This window comes from Heptranchias perlo, chromosome 30 (assembly GCF_035084215.1).
Source record: "Heptranchias perlo isolate sHepPer1 chromosome 30, sHepPer1.hap1, whole genome shotgun sequence".
Taxonomy (NCBI): Eukaryota; Metazoa; Chordata; class Chondrichthyes; order Hexanchiformes; family Hexanchidae; genus Heptranchias; species Heptranchias perlo.
This window is the reverse complement of record NC_090354.1, coordinates 8,323,897-8,343,745: the sequence shown is the minus strand read 5'-3', so window position 1 is coordinate 8,343,745 and position 19,849 is coordinate 8,323,897. Positions and strand designations below refer to the sequence as shown.

At 43.6% G+C, this 19,849-nt stretch overlaps 2 protein-coding genes across 3 annotated transcripts in view; one reads left to right on the top strand and one right to left on the bottom strand.

The window, feature by feature from the left end:
- LOC137299874 (gasdermin-A-like) overlaps positions 1-10,444 on the top strand; it is a 30,296-nt gene extending 19,852 nt beyond the window's left edge. For both annotated transcript variants that reach the window (XM_067968835.1, XM_067968834.1), the window contains exons 6-10: positions 1,128-1,193; positions 3,952-4,082; positions 6,289-6,463; positions 7,333-7,406; positions 8,719-10,444. In XM_067968835.1, coding sequence (XP_067824936.1) covers positions 1,128-1,193; positions 3,952-4,082; positions 6,289-6,463; positions 7,333-7,406; positions 8,719-8,937 — 665 coding nt within the window. In that variant the 3' untranslated portion in view covers positions 8,938-10,444. The remainder of the gene's footprint in view (positions 1-1,127; positions 1,194-3,951; positions 4,083-6,288; positions 6,464-7,332; positions 7,407-8,718) is intronic.
- A 5,696-nt stretch (positions 10,445-16,140) lies between these two features.
- The window catches only part of rapgefl1 (Rap guanine nucleotide exchange factor (GEF)-like 1), a 52,611-nt gene continuing 48,902 nt past the window's right edge, over positions 16,141-19,849 (bottom strand). Inside the window, exons 15-16 of the mRNA XM_067969201.1 lie at positions 19,551-19,605; positions 16,141-17,545 (exon numbers count right to left, since the gene is read on the bottom strand). Of these exons, the coding sequence (XP_067825302.1) occupies positions 17,421-17,545; positions 19,551-19,605 (180 nt within the window). The 3' untranslated portion in view covers positions 16,141-17,420. The remainder of the gene's footprint in view (positions 17,546-19,550; positions 19,606-19,849) is intronic.

Below are 19,849 nucleotides of genomic sequence, written 5' to 3'. Positions count from 1 at the left end.
AGACAGGAAGACTGCGTAAATCAGGAAATAGTGATTAGGCGACACTGGGCATGGGTTTTAGAATAAAGGAAAAATCAAGGAAGGGAAGAAATTCCAATTTTGAAGTACTGGGACAGTATTAGAGTGGGAGATGGTGCGATTGGTATTGATTTCAACACAGTTAACATGTAGGTAGTTAGAAGAGTGTCTAGGACAGGGGGAACAAGAGAAAAGGAACAATGGCCATCGTATGGATAAAATAGAAACGGTGGCAGAGAGAGCTTGGAGAGCAGAGGGATCACCTATAACACGAGAGGTTTTTTCTCATATCTTTTCCAGGCATGGGAGAGAAGTGCCACAAGAAGCATTCCCAGATATTTAAGTTATAAAGAAAAGAAAGAAAGAACTTGCATTTATATAGCATGTTTCAGGGCCTCAGGATGTCCCAAAGTACTTTACGGCCAATGAAGTACTTTTGAAGTGTAGTCAGTGTTGTAATGTTGGAAATGTGGCAGCCAACTTGCGCACAGCAAGGTCCCACAAACAGCAATGAGATAATGACCAGATAATCTGTTCTTTTAGTCATGCTCGTTGAGGGATAAATACTGGCCAGGATAAATGTTGAGAGAGCTCCCTTGCATGAACTTGGGCTTTGTATCTCACCCAAGTGGCCATTTTTCATGTGTGAACCTAGATAGTGAGTGTTGGCTGGCGATTCTACTATATGGGGCATCATAGCCAAGCCCCATCTATCCTCACTCGACATCCACCAGCGATCAGTGAATAGTCTTCAGGAGTGAGATTTTTTTTTTTACTCTTCCTAGTCCAGGACCGATTGTAGTGCCCCTACTTTCATTCCAGACATAATAAGCTAACTCAGCACAAGCCAAAGATTGAATCTGGAACCTGCTGGGTCTGCAAGGCTCCATTCCACCTAGGTAAAGGGTCAGACTCTAGGTCTTACCTTCTGCATTATCTACAACTGCTTCTGAAGTTCTATCACTAGGTCCTACATTTACCCCTTCACTGAACTCCTGAATACTTTCGTATGCACAAAACAATAAAATATTCTAAGTTTGTTGTTAGCAGCACTTGTTGACTTCCAGTTTTCCTTTTAACTTAATGACTCTTTCTCTTTCCCTTTTCAGGCCTCTCAATGCCAAAAGCAAAGAAGAACCTACCAAAGTCCTGGTTTTGCTTCGACAATGTAAACGGTACAGTCCCTGGTGTAGCCAGTTGGAGGATAGACCATGTCTCTAGAAGAAATAGAAACAGGAAACAGGAAAAAAGTGGAAAGATTAAGCTACGACATTGTCTTATTGTAATGAGGTCTTTGGTATCAGATAATACAGCAACAGCTCTGGAGTCAATGGCGGTGTTGCTGAGGCAGAATTGAGTGTCATCATTACACGTGGAAGTTGGCCTTGTGTTTGCAGATGATTCTGCTGGAATGGAGGAATCTAGCTTCAATTCCTCCATTCCTCCTGCAGCTCAACATCGCAATAATGATGCCATCGTATGTGGCTCTTCCCAGAACATACATGCTTTGAATCCAATTCCACCAATCTCCTTGGTTGCTCACTTGGGCTAAGCCTGATGCTGTTCTCTTTGACCTTGAGCTGAGCTTTTTGCCCTCCATCTGGGTCTGTCACCATCTTCTTCCTGCTCCAGAATATTGTCCAAACCACCGCTGAAGCTCTAATCCACACCGTCATCGAGTATCAACTTCTCAAAAGTTCTCCATGCTGTTGTTCTGCCTTCACCCTTCAGTTAATCCAAAATTCTGCAGCTCGAGCCCTCCCGTTAATTTAGTCTCTCACACCTTCATCCCCCGCCAGCTCTATGCTCAGAAAATTGACTTTGACATCCTCATTTTCAGTTTTACGTTCCTCTGTGGCCTCCCCCAGTTGATTTGGGAAGCCACCAGTCATAGCTGTGGCTCAGCGGTAGCACTCTTGCCTCTGAGTCAGAAAGTTGTGGGTTCATAGTCCCATTCCAGCAATTTGATCACAAAATTGAAGCTGACGCTCCCAGTGCATTAGTGTGGGAGTGCAGCACTGTCAGAGGTGCCATCTTTCAGATGAGACGTTAAACCGAGGCCTTCTCAGGTGGATGTGAAAGATAGCACGGCGCTATTTCGAACAAGAGCAGGACAGGTCTCTCCGGTGTCCTGGCCAATATTTATCCCTCAACCAACATCACTAAAAACAGATTCTCTGGCCATCACATCAGCATTCCCTCAGTACTGCACTGAAGTGTTAACCTAGATTATTTGCTCAAGTACTGTGTCATTGAGCTCCTACTGTATTATCACTGGCAGGTACTCATCTAAAAGGCCAATACTGTGATTTGGGACAATGCTTCAGAGGCCCATCATGTACTTGTCCGCAAATGAGCTGACCTTGTTCCAGAATACAAGGTTGGCTCATTATAATATTTAAAATTTGCTCCGAGCGTGTTGCTCAGGCAGTGAGAGAATCCAGAGTCCACGGAGGCAGATTTCCAGTGCAACAGCATATAAATGGCTGCTGCCCCAGAGGAAGATGGGGCTTTTAAGGCACAAAAGCTGAGCAAGAGATAAGCTAGATGGTCCTGGTGGAATTTCAGGTCACCCAGCTTACCTCCTGCTCGTGTATTGTGCCTCAAAAGGCCAATTTTCCTCTGGGAGAGCGGCCATTTAAAACTTTTTCTACACCCCCCCCACCACCCTCCTTGCAGCCCTGTTTGTGACAGGTGCTGAGTGACTGGAATCGTATTATGGGGAGCAGGCTCAATTACTAACAAGCCTAATTACGATAAAACATGGGGTCTAAATGAGACTTCCGCACAATTTCTGCACAGACTCCCTTTGCGTTGGCCAGATAAATTGGGGTGTACTTGGAGACTCAGGTGTAGAGTAGTCTTCAGAGCTCTGTGCCTATTTCTATGGGGAGCTGGTGCCAGATATTGCACCAGTGCAAAGGGCACTGGTCATCGTGTTATCAGCCCATAGAGATTGCTCTCAGACTTTTGTTATTTTCAATATTTTGATGTGTTTATTTCACAGACCCTTATAGCACAGAAGGAGGCCATTCAGCCCATCGTGTCTGTGCCAGCTCTTTGAAAGAGCTCTCCAATTAGTGCCACTCCCCCGTTCTTTCACCATAGCCCTGCAAATTTTTCCTTTTCAAGTATATATCCAATTCCCTTTTGGAAGTTAATATTGAATCTGCTTCCGGCAGTGCATTCCAGTTCATAACAACTCGCTCTGTAAAAAAATTTCTCGACGTCTCTCCTCTGGTTCTTTTACCGATTACCTTAAATCTGCGTCCTTTGGTTACCGACCCTCCTGCCAGTGGAAACACTTCCTCCTTATTTTCTCTACCAAAACCCTTCCTAATTTTGAACACTTCTATTAAATCTGCCCTTAACCAGCATGAAAACTGCAATAGTTTTCATTCAAGGACCCTGTGAGCAGTTATTTCAAAGAGTGGATTTGGAAAGGTGGCACCGGGGAGACATTTGCAGGGCTATGGGGAAAGTGCAGGGGAATGGGACTAATTGGCTAGCTCTGTCAAAGAGCCGGCACAGGCACGATGGGCCGAATGGCTTCCTCCTGTGCTGTACCTACTATGATACATCAACCAAGGCTGGGGAAGGGAAGGATCAACCAGAGTTGTTGCTTCTGATTACTCTCTGATCGTCGCTGTTGAAGAGCGAGTGAGTGAGTGAGCGAGCGAAGTGATATCACTCTTTCTGCTCCCGAGGACAGAGATTCATTTGCTGGTCTTGCAAAACATGAATTCCTCCTGTGTGAAAATTTTCCACTTGAATTTTCTATCCATCATAGCTACTATTGTCTGATGGTTGGTGCAGTCAGCACTAACACCATCATGCCAGGGTAAAAAAGAAATCCACACAACATTGGTAAAGCTTCTCCAGAATCTCACTGCTTCTGACGCATCACTTTTTGTTGAATTTTATTTCTTTCAGTTGAAGCAAAGGAAGAGTTTGAAATCTTCCGTGAGTTTAAGTGTCTGGAAAATGTTTTGAAGCGTCAATTCCTGGACCTCATGTGTCAGATTACTGAGGACTCTGCACTTCATTCAGTTCTCAGTAACAAAGTAAGATGAGTTTTTGTTTTAAATACTGAAAGGAAATGTCTCCACAGAAGGAGTCTCCCAGGTTTGATCCCTTGTCTGTACCGAGTTAGCTAATCTCAATTGGCGGTGTAATTGTTCCAAGTGTCCTTGGATTAGGGAGGACATTAGGAGATGCTTCTGACCACAATCTTGTAGCTCCTGCTGGAAAGCATTTGTGTGAGGATGGGATTGGGCTTGGCTGTGAATGCTCCTCGAATAGGCTGTTAATATTGTTGTCTAGGCTAACATGTGCAGGATGGCCATGAAGAAGCCCAGGCAGTGAATATCACCAAGGCCTTTAAACCATAGCTGATCTGAATCCTGTCCTTTGCTAACACCCACACACATGCACTGTTTATTCAGGGTCATTACGTAGTGATTAAGCCTGGCTGACGTCATCCCACCCCCTTCCCAACCTACAAGCTGTGAGGCTAGTTCCAACACCCCAACCACTACCTTTACTGACATCAGGTAGGTAAATTAGCAGAAGTAAAGATGTACAGGAAGCTTCTCTTTTCAATTGCATCAGTGAATGCAACTCCCTCACATTGTCCAAACCAGCTCCCCTAGAATGGGGATGATTGTCATTTATATGAAAAAAATCTAAATGTTATTTTCTTTATTGGAAGCAGGGAGAAAATTCAATTTTGGAGACCCGTAGTTGGCATCAAATACTCCCAAGTGAAGGTTAGCTTCAGGTTGACATTAGATACCAGGGGTTAGATAAAGAGTAAGCTGCGGTCTACTCTTCACGGTATGAAAGTACCTTCTGCAAGATCAGTGTGAATTTTTTACTCTTAGCCATCCTTGTGGTCTCCCTGACTAAAATTATCAATTTAATGTTAATTTGTGTTGAAACATGGGCTGTTTTCTGCTTTGGATTCACTTCCTGAATTCATTTAAAAACTTTAATTTATATAGTGCCTTTCACAACCTTAAGATGTCCCAAAGCTTTTCACAGCCAATGAAGTATTCCTGAAATGTAGTCGCTGTGATAATGTAGGAAAACATAGCAGCCAATTTGCATACAACAAGGTCCCACAAACAGCATAATGACCAGATAATCAGTTTTAGTAATGTTGGTTGAGGGCTAGACATTGGCTGGGACACCAAGGCAACCTTGTTCTTATTCGCATAGTGCCATGGGAGCTTTCATATCCAGCTGACTAGGCAGAGAGGGCTTTGGTTTAATGGCTCATCCAAGAGACGGCACCTCTGCCTCCCTCAGTGCTGCACTGAAGTGTCAGGCTGGATTATGTGCTCAAATCCCGGAGTAAGGCGTGAACCCACGACCTTCTAACTCAGAAGTGAAAGTGCTACCAAGGCTAGCACCTAATGAAATGTGCTAACAGTCAGGACATTCACATTCCACCGTTCTTGGCCAGATTAGAACCCAGAGCTGAACAGACAGTATACTAACCCACTGTGCTGCTACCAGACCAAGAGCAACATGGCTCATGTTCAGAAGAGATGCATTCGCCAAACATCAATTAAGGGAACCAGATAATTTCACGAGGATCACAGCTCCTCTGTGACATCAAGTATTGATTATTGCATTTCTTGTCTGCTGCTGAAACCCTTATCCATGCTTTTGTCCTCTTCAGTCTTGACTATTCCAACGCTCTCCTGGCCGGCCTCCCATCTTCCAACCTCTGCAAACTTCAGCTCATCCAAAACTTCACTGCCCGTATTTTACCTCGCAGCAATTCCCTCTAACCTATCACCTCTGTGCTCGCTGACCTACACTGACCCCAGGCCTCCCAACACCTCAAATTTAAAATTCTGATCCTTATATTCAAATCGTCCTCCCTATCTCTGTAACCTCCTCCAGCCCCACAACTCTCCGAGAGCTCTGCGTTCCTCCAATTCTGGCCTCTTGTACATCCTGCAGTCCCTTCGCCCCACCATCGGTGGCCGTGCCTTCAGCCGTCAAGGCCCTAACCTCTGCAATTCCATCCCTAGACCTCTCTGCCTCTCCACCTCCTTCTCTTCCTTTAAGGCCCCGTTTAAAACTTACCTCTTTGACCAAGATTTTAGTTTCCCCTCCTAATATCTCCTTTGGTTCGATTCTAGTTTGATTGCATCTCGGTGAAGTTCCTTGGGATGTTTTAATATGTTAGAGGTGCTATTTAAATGTGCTGTCGTTGTACGAATCATGTTTTTTCACTTAAGCTATTTCTTTTCCCAGCTCTGTGATGCCTGTGCTGGAATCAAATGTAAACTCTCAGATTTGAATGAGTTGGACAAAAAAGGAAAAGAATGCGCAGAAAAACTGCTGGGAATCTGGAGTGAGGATCAGTTGAAGAACGCAGAAGAGAACAGGCTTCTTAAAGCAGTTTGTCATCTCATTACAGCATTGGAAGGTAGGAGGCCAAATGCGAACCTTCAGTGTGGACCAACGTTCAAACCTTCCCAGGTTGGACTGTCCTAGTATCAATGCAAATGGGCAGTCTTCTACAAAGGTGGAAAAGTTGTAGGGTACAGTAGTGCAGTGGTTATGTTACTGGACTAGTAATCCAGAGGCCTGGACTAATAATCTAGAGAACATGTTCAAATCCCACCATGGCAGTTTGAGGATTTGAATTCAGTATGAAAGAAAAATTGGAAATGCAAAGCTGGTATCAGTAACCAAGTGACTATGAAGCTGTCCGATTGTCATATAAACCTAACTGGCTCACTAATGTCCTTTAGGAAACCTGTCATCCTCACTCCAGTAGTTGACTCTTAACTACCCTTTGATGTGGTCTAGTAAGGCACTCAGCTGTTGAAACAGCTACAAATAGTGGCTCAAGAAGGCAGCCTGACACCACCTGTAACTCACCCAAACTGTGCTACATCACAGCTGAGTCTGTTTCTGTTCAACCAATGTCCAAACAGGTACTTTTCAACAAGGAGTCATTGGTTATGTGATCAGGAATGGAAATCTTCCCTCGTTCGACATTGCACTAAGAAACTGCGCAGTAGCCAGTTGTAACAACCCTACAGCTCCTCCACTGAGTTCAGCACGAACTTGGATCAAATTTTGCAACCTTTGGATACTGTAAGGGGAGCTCTTAGTTACATCTGGTGAAGTTGCTTTGTGCAGTTTCTCAGTGCGATGCCAAATGATTCTGTGCTCTCCCTGCTGGCAACACACAGTAACCTAGGATGTGTCGAAAGTCTAAGAGGAAACAGCAGGAACTCGGGTTGTTCCTAGTCTAGGATATTGCAAACTTTCTTTTTACTTTTTCAGATTTGCCGCCAGCAACACTGCGATTGTTAGTTCAGAGTTTGAACATGCAGATTCTGCCTCAGCAACTTGATCTGGTAAGAAGTGAGCTGATACCATGAAAGGGGAAGGAAAGAGTTCAAGGAAAATAATTACATTTGGAATAAAGAATACCTGGGAGTGAATTAAACTGGAAATATCAGACACCTGGGAATTAATGAAATTGAAAATAATGACTACCTGAGTGTAAATTAAAAGGGGAATGATGGATACCTCGGAATAAATAATGGATAATGAATAATGGAAATCTGGGGATTAATTATATCGAAAATAATGGTAACTGGAAGTGAATTCAAATGAGAAAAATGGATATCTGGGAATGAAATTGGGAATAATGGATATTGAAAATAAATTAAAATAGGAATAATTGATGCCTGGGAGTGCATTAAAATGGCAGTAATATGTACTCAAGAATTAATTAAATTAATAAAACCAGTGAATGAATTCCAATGGGAATCTTGGGAATGAATTAAATGGAAAATAAGGATAACATAGTGAATTCAATTGAAATAATGAATACGTGGGAGTGAACTAAATTGAAAATAGTGGGTATATAGGAGCGATATCCAGGCAAACTAAATTCAACAGCACAGATAGTTTTATAAATCTGGAGAGTGAGGTTGCCTCTGACAGCAAGAGCACCATCTGAGGCAACCTGCGAGACATTAAACTAAGACCCTGTCTCCCCTCTAAGGTGGACATAAAAGAGCCAAAGGCATTATTTCGAAGAAAAGCAGGGGAGTTTCTCTTCGGTGTCCTGGCCATTATTTATCCCTCACTAATACTGATTACCCAGTTGCTGTTTGTAGGAGCTTGCTGTGCGCAAATTGGCTGCTGCCTTTCCTACATTACAACAGGGGCTACACTTCAAAAGTACTTCATTGGCTGTAAAGTGCATTGGGACATCCTGAGGTCATGAAAGGCGCTATAGAAATGCAAGTTCTTTCTTTATTTTCTTTTTAACTCTGTCAAATAAAGATGCCAGTGCCTTTGGAGCACAATTCTTCTGGGACACAAAGATTCTTCTGGGGAAAGTGTGTGTGTGGTGGGGGTGGCGGAAGGAAGGGAGGGAAGGAGAGTTTATCTGGTGGCTCCAAGTGCTGAATGAAAATGGCAGCAAGGAGCAACAGCAGCCATCACTGACGCTAAGGTCGGATCTGCCATTTGGTGTCTGGCCACAGGTAGGTTGAATGCTCAGCTCAGCCCATACAGACCAGTAACATGCAATAGAAGTACTTGGTTGCACCCTTCATAGCTGCAATGGTGCCTCAGAGCTGGACTAGCCTGTAAATCTTGTTTGTGAAACTGAAAGATAAAATCCTTTCATTTACCTGTTCACTGTTTCTGAAGGTCACCAGCATCATTGATGATCTAGAGTGTAGCCAAGTGGGCCAGCTTCTGAAAGTGGATACCCGAAGTTTAACAGACGCTGCGTTTGGAATAACTGCAGAGATCCTGAATGAAATCGGAATTCAGCTGGAGAGAGAAGGTGTTCAAAAGGGGAGGGAAACGAGCCTTTGCGAACTGTACATCGCTCTTTACTGTCTGGAAGCACTGAGCAGCCAATAACCGGGTGAATCCAGACAAACTCAACGCGCTGATTCGTCTTGTGTTTTTTATTGCTGTGGAGCTCAAAGAAGATCCATAAGTCCTCCTTTCCAGGCTGGCTTTGAAGTAATAATTTGTGTATCTCTTATCGATACCATTTTATCCATACTGAGGCAAGATTATAAATGGCCAAATTCATATACCAATGTTCAGAAAGGTACAAAACAGTAAGGCAGTCTGCAAAAGGCAAACAGGTCCATCAACATTTTAGATTATTTTCCAAGAGATTCATTTGAATATCAGTAATTTCCACAACATAATCCTGATTTGAATGTAACTCACATGTCATCTCTGGTTAATTTGAATTTTATGACCTACAAATTTTAAGCCATTTTATTGCTGGCTTTATAGCTTTCCTAAATGTGTTTTAACATTTTTAGTAACTATTGCATTTTGTATAGTTTTGTTTGTATCAAAATGATGACAGTCAGAAAAAAATAATTCTCCACCTCAAAGGGCTTTCGCATGTGCATCTTTCTTGTAATATAGTTACCAAAACAGAACATAGTACTGTAAGTGTGGCTTTGTAAAGCCTTAACAGAACTTTTGTAGAGTTATATTCTACAGCTATGGTCGTGTATCCTGGCATTGCACTTTGGTCATTGAAAGTGACGTGACGACTATGAATCCCAAGTCACTTCCTAAATCTCCATGTGTTCATTCATTGCATTCTTAAAACCAACAAATTTTAAACGTATGCCCAATACTTTACATTTCTCAAGTGTTAAGTTTTGTTTGCGGTTTGTTTGCATCGGAGTACTTTGGGCAGTGTTCAGTATTACTTCTCTCCCGAACCTGAAAACTACTCCTGGAGTACAGTTCCACAGGCACCATTCGTTCATGGGATGTGGGCGTCGCTGGCATGGCCAGCATTTGTTTTCCGTTACCTTACTCCAATGGCCATTCTTGAGTTGTAAGTCTAGACAGCGAGCGTTAGCGGGTTATTCGACCGTGGGCGATATCACAGCCAAGTCTGACCCTGCCCTCATCTGATATCCACTTACACACACATTGAAGCAGGAGCTGCTGTATAGTGATCGAGGCCTAGAACCGCGGCCAATATTCCCTTTTCTAGCCCAGGGACCAGTTGTAATGCCCACGAACTGTGCGGAGCCTGAGGTTTGAACATGTGACCTTCTGGTCTCACACACACAATATGTGACAATGAATAATCGAATAATTAATTTTTGGTACCTGTGAGAAGATTATTTTTGTAAATTTGCCACTATGTTCTGTGTTCCAATTCTATGGAGTACCTTTTTGAACATTTAGATGACAGTACAATGCTATTGATATGCTTACCAGTAAACTAAAAGCTTTACTGTGATAAAACCTGTGCTTTCTACTCTAATCCTATTTTCTTGTCTTTTGTATTCTTCCTTTTCAAATATTGTCCAGTTTCATTTTAAATTATATTATAGTCTCTACTTCAATGGTCACTTATGATAAAGCAGTCCATGCCGAATAACCCATTGTGTGAAAACATTTTTTCTAACTTCCTCCTTTATTCTTCCAGTGTTCAACCCGAGTCTATGTCCCCTTCATACTGGTTTGCCAACCAATGAAGATAATACTTCACTATTTCATAATTTTTAAAATTCATTCATGGGATATGGGCGTCGCTGGCCAGGCCAGCATTTATTGCCCATCCGAGATTGCCCTTGAGAAGGTGGTGGTGAGCTGCCTTCTTGAACCGCTGCAGTCCGTGTGGTGACGGTTCTCCCACAGTGCTGTTAGGTAGGGAGTTCCAGGATTTTGACCCAGCGACGATGAAGGAATGGTGATATATTTTCAAGTCAGGGTGGCGTGTGACTTGGAGGGGAATGTGCAGGTGGTGGTGTTCCCATGTGCCTGCTGCCCTTGTCCTTCTAGGTGGTAGAGGTCACGGGTTGGGGAGGTACTGTCGAAGAAGCCTTGGCGAGTTGCTGCAATGCATCTTGGAGATGTACACACTGGAGCCACGGTGCGCCGGTGGTGGATGGAGTAAATGTTTAGGGTGGTGGATGGGGTGCCAATCAAGTGGGCTGCTTTGTCCTGGATGGTGTTGAGCTTCTTGTGTGTTGTTGGAGCTGCACTCATCCAGGCAAGTGGAGAGTATTCCATCACACTCCTGTCTTGTGCCTTTTAGATGGTGGAAAGGCTTTGGGGAGTCAGGAGGTGAGTCACTCGCCACAGAATACCCAGCCTCAGACCTGCTCTTGTAGCCACAGTATTTATATGGCTGGTCCAGTTAAATTTATGGTCAATGGTGACCTCCAGGATGTTGATGGTAGGGGATTTGGCAATGGTAATGTCGTTGAATGTCAAGGGGAGGTGGTTAGACTCTTGTTAGAGATGGTCATTGCCTGGCACTTGTCTGGCGCGAATGTTACTTGCCACTTATCAGCCCAAGCCTGGATGTTGTCCAGGTCTTGCTGCATGCGGGCACAGACTGCTTCATTATTTGAGAGGTTGCGAATGGAACTGAACACTGTGCAGTCATCAACGAACATCCCCACTTCTGACCTTATGATGGAGGGAAGGTCATTGATGAAGCAGCTGAAGATGGCTGGGCCTAGGACACTGCCCTGAGGAACTCCTGCTGCAATGTCCTGGGGCTCCAATGATTGGCCTCCAACAACCACAACCATCTTCCTTTGCGCTAGGTATGACTCCAGCCACTGGAAAGTTTTCCCTCTGATTCCCATTGACTTCAGTTTTACTAGGGCTCCTTAATGTCACACTTGGTCAAATGCTGCCTTGATGTCAAGGGCAGTCACTCTCACCTCACATCTGGAATTCAGCCCTTTTGTCCATGTTTGGACCAAGGCTGTAATGTGGTCTGGAGCCGAGTGGTCCTGGTGGAACCCAAATTGAGCATCGGTTAGCAGGTTATTGGTGAGTAAGTGCCGCTTGAAAGCACTGTCGACGACACCTTCCATTACTTTGCTGATGATTGAGAGTAGACTGATGGAGCGGTAATTGGCCGGATTGGATTTATCCTGCTTTTTGTGGACAGGACACACCTGGGCAATTTTCCACTTTGCCAGGTAGATGCCAGTGTTGTAGCTGTACTCGAACAGCTTGGCTAGAGGTGCAGCTAGTTCTGGAGCACAAGTCTACAGCACTACAGCCAGGATGTTGTCGGGGCCCATAGCCTTTGCTGTATGCAGTGCACTCAGCCGTTTCTTGATATCACGTGGAGTGAATCGAATTGGCTGAAGACTGGCTTCTGTGATGGCGGGGATCTCGGGAGGAGGCCGAGATGGATCATCCACTCGGCACTTTTGGCTGAAGATGGTTGCAAACGCTTCAGCCTTGTCTTTTGCACTCACGTGAAAACCTACATTAGATCAACCATTAACCTTCTCAGTTTCAGTGAAATAAAAAACATAATTTTTGAGACCTTCTTCGTAACTAAACCTGAAATTTAATAGTGTATATTTTAATAGTTGTGAACTTACCTAAAAGTCTTGTATCCAGCATGGGTCCATCACTTTACACCTTTTAGCACCACCATAACTCAAAAGTATCAAACATCAGTAGAGCAAAAAGAAAATCATGATTGGCTCAAATAACAGATTCACTGATGAATATCAACAAAGCAAAAGTAGCAAAAAAGCACAGATGAAGAAATGAGTAACCAGCAGAAAAACAATCAATCGAATCTCAATGGTTTTTCAAAGCTACTATTCACAAACCAGCAAATATCACAAAACTGATCTTTAAAAGAATCTCTTCACCCTGGGTTTGGCCGCCATTTTCCTTCATCATTCAGCTAAGTGTGTACAACTTGAAATAATAGTTGTAACATACCAAGTACCTAAGAAAATTAAAGAATTCTGGAAAAAAAATCACTAAGCTTACCCATAGAATTGATTAATTGAAGAAATGCTTGCAAGAAGTGTCTCCCACATAGGCCTGGCCATCTGTTTGGAGCCTGGGCCTTGAATTGGACATTTCACCTGGAGCCTGGAAACAGGTGATTTCCTGTTCCTGTGGACAAGTAGCTGTGAATGAGAGAGCAGTGCATCATGGGAGTTGTGGTTTTCACTATGCTCGTGTGGAATTACAATACCTAAATTGCACTACGGCAACAAGGTAGAAAAGGACCAGGGAGTTCTATCTCTTCTGAAAGAACCATGTGTGTGCGTGTGTATGTGTGTGGGCGAGGTCCATTATCGGAGCTGTGGCTTTTACCCTAATCCTGTGAAACGACAACATCCAAAACACACTGCGATAACCTGGCCAGAACTCACAAGGAACAACCATGAGGTGTATGTAGCGGAGAGAAGCATCAGCATAAAAATGAATAAAAATTTGGAGTAGATGCTTTTATTTGGGCTGATGGTGTTATTGTCACTGAGGGGGACTGGTGATATTGGCAAAGCAGACAGGGATGTTTATGAGACACTTTGATGCTGTCTTGGATACTGTGGTCTGAGACAGTTAGCCAGGTCCACACTATGGAGAATAACCTCCTGTTCAGATGTTAAACATTGGCAGCTTCAGTAAATATCTCTTAAAGTGTGAAAGGTTTTGGGGGAGGGAGGGTAAAAGAATAAACAAATAAAGTACTTGCATCTTGAGCAAATACTGCACACTGCGGGAGTGAGAACAAAAAAAGTAAATGTTTTATAATATAAAGGACTGGAAACAAATGATCTTGGGAGAGGGAAGGGCAAAGCTACTTGCATTTCAAGCAAGTTTTATAAAGTGGTGAATAATATTCCTGATATTATATCTGTGGGAACATAGGAACAGATGTAGGCCATTCAACCCCTCAAGCCTGTTCTGCCATTCAATCTTTATCTTTCAGTTGAGTTAGTAATAAGATATGCTGCTTCAGTAAATTTGCTGTTTAAAACAACGTTTAGCCTGCAGTAAACAGGAAGCAAACTCCGGGTTCCAGACTATCCACAAATAACGCCAGAGGTGATCTACTAATTAATATATATTTAGCTTGTGTTTAAAAGACTCGATTGTTTTTGCACTGGAACAGCTGAAGGAATAGTCCAGAGTTGTCACTTCCTTCAGTGTCTTCTGTAACCTCCTGTGAATATTATGTGTTCAGGTTGTAATGATTTTGTTTCCCTCCGCCACCAGGAGGAATAGCTTTAAGTAAGTGATCACAAATGTACTTTCTCTCAGTTGTACAGAACACATTTCTTACATAAATAAACTGCAAATGTCACCCCATCTCTCCTGAAGGTGTTGACTCATCCATTACAGTAGCTGTTATCTGTTCAGTGCAAGAGTCTGCATTCTGAGATAGGATGCTGCCTGTTATTGAGGGTGGAAGTTATCTGCTCTTCCCTCTCCTCTCCTGACTCTTGCAGGTATGATTCAGCAACCACCAGTCACCGTTGGCTACCTCAACCAAGGACCCATTGTATCCAGGCTCCAGTTGAGTCTGGAGCGTGAGTGTGGGCATGTTGCTTAATTGTGGGGAAGGGAGTGTCACCAGCTGAGCCCAATCCTGTCCTCACCTTGTGCCTTTTATCCACATTCATGCATTTTTCAGCAATAAAGAAATTGAATTTATATAGCACTTTTCACATCCTCAGGACATCCCAAAGCACAGCCAATGAAGTATTTCTGAATTGTAGTCACTGTTGTAATGTAGGGAAATGCGGCAGCCAATTTGCTCACAGCAAGGTCCCAGAAATAGCAATTAAATAAATGACCAGATAATCTGATTTAGTGATATTGGTTGAGGGATAACTGTTGGCCAGGACACAGGAGAACTCCCTGCTCTTCTTCAAATAGTGCCGTGGGATCCTTTACGTTCATCTGAGAGGCCAGGCGGGACCTCGGTTTAACGTCTCATTCAAAAGACAGCATCTCCGCCAATGCAGCACTCCCTCAGTACTGCATTGAAGTGCCAGCCTAGATTAAGTGCTCAAGTCTCTGGAAGGGGGCTTGAACTCATGTCCTTCTGACTCAGATGTGTGAGTGCTACTCACTAAGACACAGCTGACAAAGAGTCACAGGAGTGGGAACCCTAGGCCAACTGTAGCTACTCTACTAGTGCCTCGAGGTGATACAGCAATCAAACTTGGAATCTTGTGGCCTGTGTGACTCAGTTCCATACCATGCAGCACACGTGCCCACCAAGCCATCGGGCTTTATTTTATTTTTGAGGGGTGTCAGGGTTTGTACCATTTGCACAGGGGATCTTTGTCAAGCTCTTCCAGATTGGGGATGGATACAGAGTAATGCTGCTTCTATTCTGTGCCAAACCCAGGGCTCTGAAAAGAAACTTTGCTACAACAGCGTGACATTCCCATTCCTCACAACTCCACAGGCTTAGTATTCTTCTGATTACTATGTGCAACATAGTCTGTTCTACCACAAGTGTCTTTTTCTATTATTTGTTCACAGCATGTGAGCAACACTGGCAATGTTGTACTCATTGCCAATCCCTAGTTGCCCTGTGAAGATGATGGTAGGTCTTGTACTCGAACCGCTGCAGTTTTTGCGGTGAAGGTGTTCCCATGATGTTAGGTTGAGTTCCAGGATTCCGACCCAGCGATGATAAAGGAACGGCAGCGATATCTGTCTCCGTCAGGATGGTGTGTCACTTTGGAGATAATGGTGGTCTCATGACACTGCTGCTCTTGTTCTTCACCCTGGGAGGGGGTTGTGGGGCTGGGAGGTGCCGTCAAAGTTGCTGCAGTACATTTCGTAGATAGTACGTACTGCAGCCACAGTGAGCTGGTGGAGGAGGGTATAAATCTACTGAGACAGAGACTATAACGTTATTTAAAAGAGAATTGAATAAGTAGTTGAAAAGGAAGAATAGAAAAGGATTTGGGGAAAGGGCAGGGAAATGGGATTAGAGCAGATAGTTCCAATTGAAGAACTAGCAGCAGCACAGGAACGATGGTCCGATTGGCCTCTAACTAGGCTGTAATTTCTATGATTCTATGGAATGACGCTGTGAATTCATTTCAGATTTCCTCTGGTACTTTTAGAAAGTATTTACCGTTTTTCTAAAAGAACCTGATTCTGATTTTGATACAAATAACAAACGGAATAAATCGTCTTGAACCCATTTACGATGTTGTTACACATTGTGACCACAGGAATTTTTAGCCCCACATTTCAATTTCTGGAAAATAACACAAAACATTAAATCAGACTTTTTTTAAAAAAGCAATTTTTTAATTCTTGTACGTATAATTTCAGTCTGATCTGTAAGTGCTTTACAAGTAGACAACACACAGATAATTTGATGAACACTGCGTATCTCCCTTAAACTCAAAATAAATCCAAATGAGAAAAAGCATTCTTTGTACAAAATTTTTTAAAAATGTAGAAATTATTTCTAAATGCAACATTGAAATTAAAAACTAATAGAAATAATTGACCCCTTTTATATTTGCAACGTAAATTCTAGAGCAAATCAAATATGGATACAACTCTAGAACAAAGACGACTGTAAAACCCTTCACACCGAGTGTTAGTCTGGTGTGAAAATGTTCCCCTCCAGCCTGTTAGTGCTCTGCCTGTTGGTAGGGTATGGAATTGCATTCATGAATTCCCGTATAGCAGCTCAGAGCTTGCCCCAATGTACATCAAGGCAAGGGGGGGGGGAATAAAAAAAGATCAGAGTGTGAGTGTATCCCCTCCTCATCGATCTTCAGGTCACTCTTGTACATGTCCTAGTGGTCCAGGGTGTTGAGTGAGGGGCTGGTGACCACTCTATCCTGTCAAGTAGACAGTGAAGTGGGAGGCATTATAAAAAAAAAGAGGAAAAGTGAATAAATATTTTAAAATGGAGGGCGAGTAGTGTCATTCTGGTCACTGGTTTCACACCAGTAATGAAACACACAAATGACTGGTTTAAAACCGGCACCATCTGTTTCTTGCCAACAGGGGGAGCCAATGTCCTGGGTCACTGTCTATTTACAGTAGTGTAAATCTTGAAGGCCTTGGATTCAGATCTCTAGTTAGCCATTAGTGAATCATACTGGGTACAAGCAGAAATGTGGATATTCCCGAGAAAGACCTGTACACATAACTCCCCCACTTCCAGATTCTGATTTAGTTCTGTGATGTTTGATAGTATCTCTTGGTTTTCGAACGCATTACCCCAGTGTTTCATTAAACAGAAGGTGTCAAAAAAATAATTATCCTAGATAGTTTGCAGGCATTCAGTGTTCTCTGCTTAAGGTCCTACATCAGTGCACAAAATCCTTGGAAGAGCAATGGGCACACACAAGTGTTCCTGGCCTGCTGCAGCCCAGAATAAATGTGTGAATGCGTCCAGAATGGGACTAACCCAGGCCTGGTTCCACTTTGAGATGTTCAGCTTGTGGGAGGCACAGATCTCTTTTGGTAAGTCGGTGGTTACACACAGTCACACACAGTGAGTTCAGATCAGCAGTGGCACAGCCACATACACTTTCAACGCCATTGACCGGCATTGCAGAGTGGGAGCAGAGCAGAACGCTCCATGGTTATGGGTCCTTGGGCTCTAGCCTGTAAGAGAGGTCGTAGAGCAACTGCTGATTGTCGATCACGTGGAGCTGACGGATGTAAGCCTTAATCTGGATGTGGTTTGCAGCCAATTCGGATTCCAGCTCTATTTGAAAGAGAAAGAAAAGCCATCAGTAACAGAATACAAATTCTCAGCTCCAAGTGGCTCAGTGAGAAGCACTTGTGCCTCTGAGTCATGAAGGTTGTGGGTTCAAGTTCCACCACAGGGACTTGAGCACAAGATCTAGGCAGTCACTCCAGTACTGAGGGAGTGCAGTGCTGTCAGAGGTGTTGTTTTTTTGGATGAGACGTTAAACCAACTTTCAGGTGGAGTTAAATTATCCCATAGCACTATCTCGAAGAAGAGCTGGAGAGTTCTCTCCAGTGTCCTGGCCAATATTTATCCCTCAACCAGCATCGCTAAAACAGATTATCTGGTCATTATCTCATTGCTGTTTGTGGGAGCTTGCTGTGTGCAAATTAACTGTCGTATAACAGTGACTACACTTCAAAAAGTACTTCATTGGCTGTAAAGCATTTTGGGACGTCCTGAGGTCTTGAAAGGATACACATACGAGCTCGCTCTTCTTTTTTTTAGTTGCCAAATGATAAACTGAGCCATGCAGACCAGGAAAATCACAAGTCCTTTCTCGGTCTGTGCTGTTAGCAGCCAATATAGTGGTGGGGGTGATATGGGTGGTTTCAGCAACCCTCAGGATAGGGAGGAGAAGTATCAGCTACAGTCCCTGCTCCGAATTGCTATCCAGTTACTCCTGCTCGGAACGTGGATATTGGGCGTGGTTACGATGTCCTCCCCAGCTGACAGCCTACCAACACGCCCATCTAGAATTGCCATTCCGGTAAGACAAAGCTGGAATGAGCCAAGAGCCAACACCTTCAGGAGAGAGAAATTCTCCACACCAGAGAGTTAGGATTACAGGCCAATTAATTTTTTTAATTATTATTTGCTGAAAGTTTCCAACATTATCTACTGATAACTCCATAAACACTGACCTATCAGAACTGTTTGAGGGCCCCCCGACCTTGCTCAACACTGGATTGCCAACTTCATGGGGTACAGTAGTGTAGTGGTTATGATACTGGACTAGCAACCTAGTAGGTCATGAGTTCAAATCCCACCACAGCAAGCTATGAAATCTGGTCATTTGTGGGCTGCCACCAGTAAAAATTAAGCCAGCAACTTGTTGTAAACACTCAGTGGGTTCACTAATCATCTTCAGGGAAGGGAACCAGCTGCCCTTATCTAGTCTGGCTGACACTTGACTCCAGTCCCAGTGGTTAACTCTTAATGCTCTCTTAAGTAGCCCAGCTAACCACTCAGCCATAGAAACAATCATTAGAAGAACACCCACTATCACCTTCTCAGGCAACTAGGGATGGGTAGTGAGTGTGGCTGCAGCAGCAGCATCTGGAAAAGAGAAGACTGAGGGGTGACCTGATACAGCTCTAAGATTAGGATAGGGTAGACGTAGAGAAGATGTTTCCACTTGTGGGGGAGACCAGAACTAGGGGCCATAAATATAAGATAGTCACTAATAAATCCAATAGGGAATTCAGGGGAAACGTCTTTACCCAGTTAGAATGTGGAACTCACTCCCACAAGGAGTGGTTGAGGTGAATAGCATAGATGCATTTAAGGGGAAGTTAGATAGACACATAAGGGAGAAAAGAATAGAAGGATATGTTGATGGGGTTAGATGAAGAAGGGTGGGAGGAGGCTCGTGTGGAGCGTAAACAGCGGCATGGCGGGTTTCCATGCTGTACATTGTATGTGATCCACAACCGGAGACAAATAATTAAAAAAAAAAGACAGGCCCCTCATTGTTACATTGGGTACGCTAACCTAGGCCTGGCAGATCCTGGGCCCTGGACAAACGCATTAACCTTAGCCCCTCCGGGATAGAGAAAGAGCCATTCGGGCAGGATTATTTATTTTGTTTGAAGAAACATAAGTAGTGTACTGGGTTGTGTGTCCCCACATCACTAACCCTCAGGGTCCCATGCAGTGACATCTAATATTCCCTCTAAAGTTGATGATCCAGTGTTATTGTGTAAACGCTGCCACTTTAAGTTTCTCTCTGTTAACTTACTGAGCGGGGTACTCCGGTATCTCCTCAAGGTCCGCACTGCATTGGCCACCATGTGCTGTAAGAGAGAAGGAGATGGTTAGTCCGAGGCAAACAACTTGATAACGTACCGAAGGGCAAGATCATTTTTTGCCCTTAATTATATTTTAAAAATTTTTGTCCCTGTATATAACTTTTTTTCTGCTCCTTGTAAGGTTGCCCCATGCTATGCAGCCATTCCCTTACATACCTCGGCCTCTGCTGCTCTGAATTCCAGCTACCAGGACATGCACAAGAGCAATCAGGGCCAACTCTCCACCCTT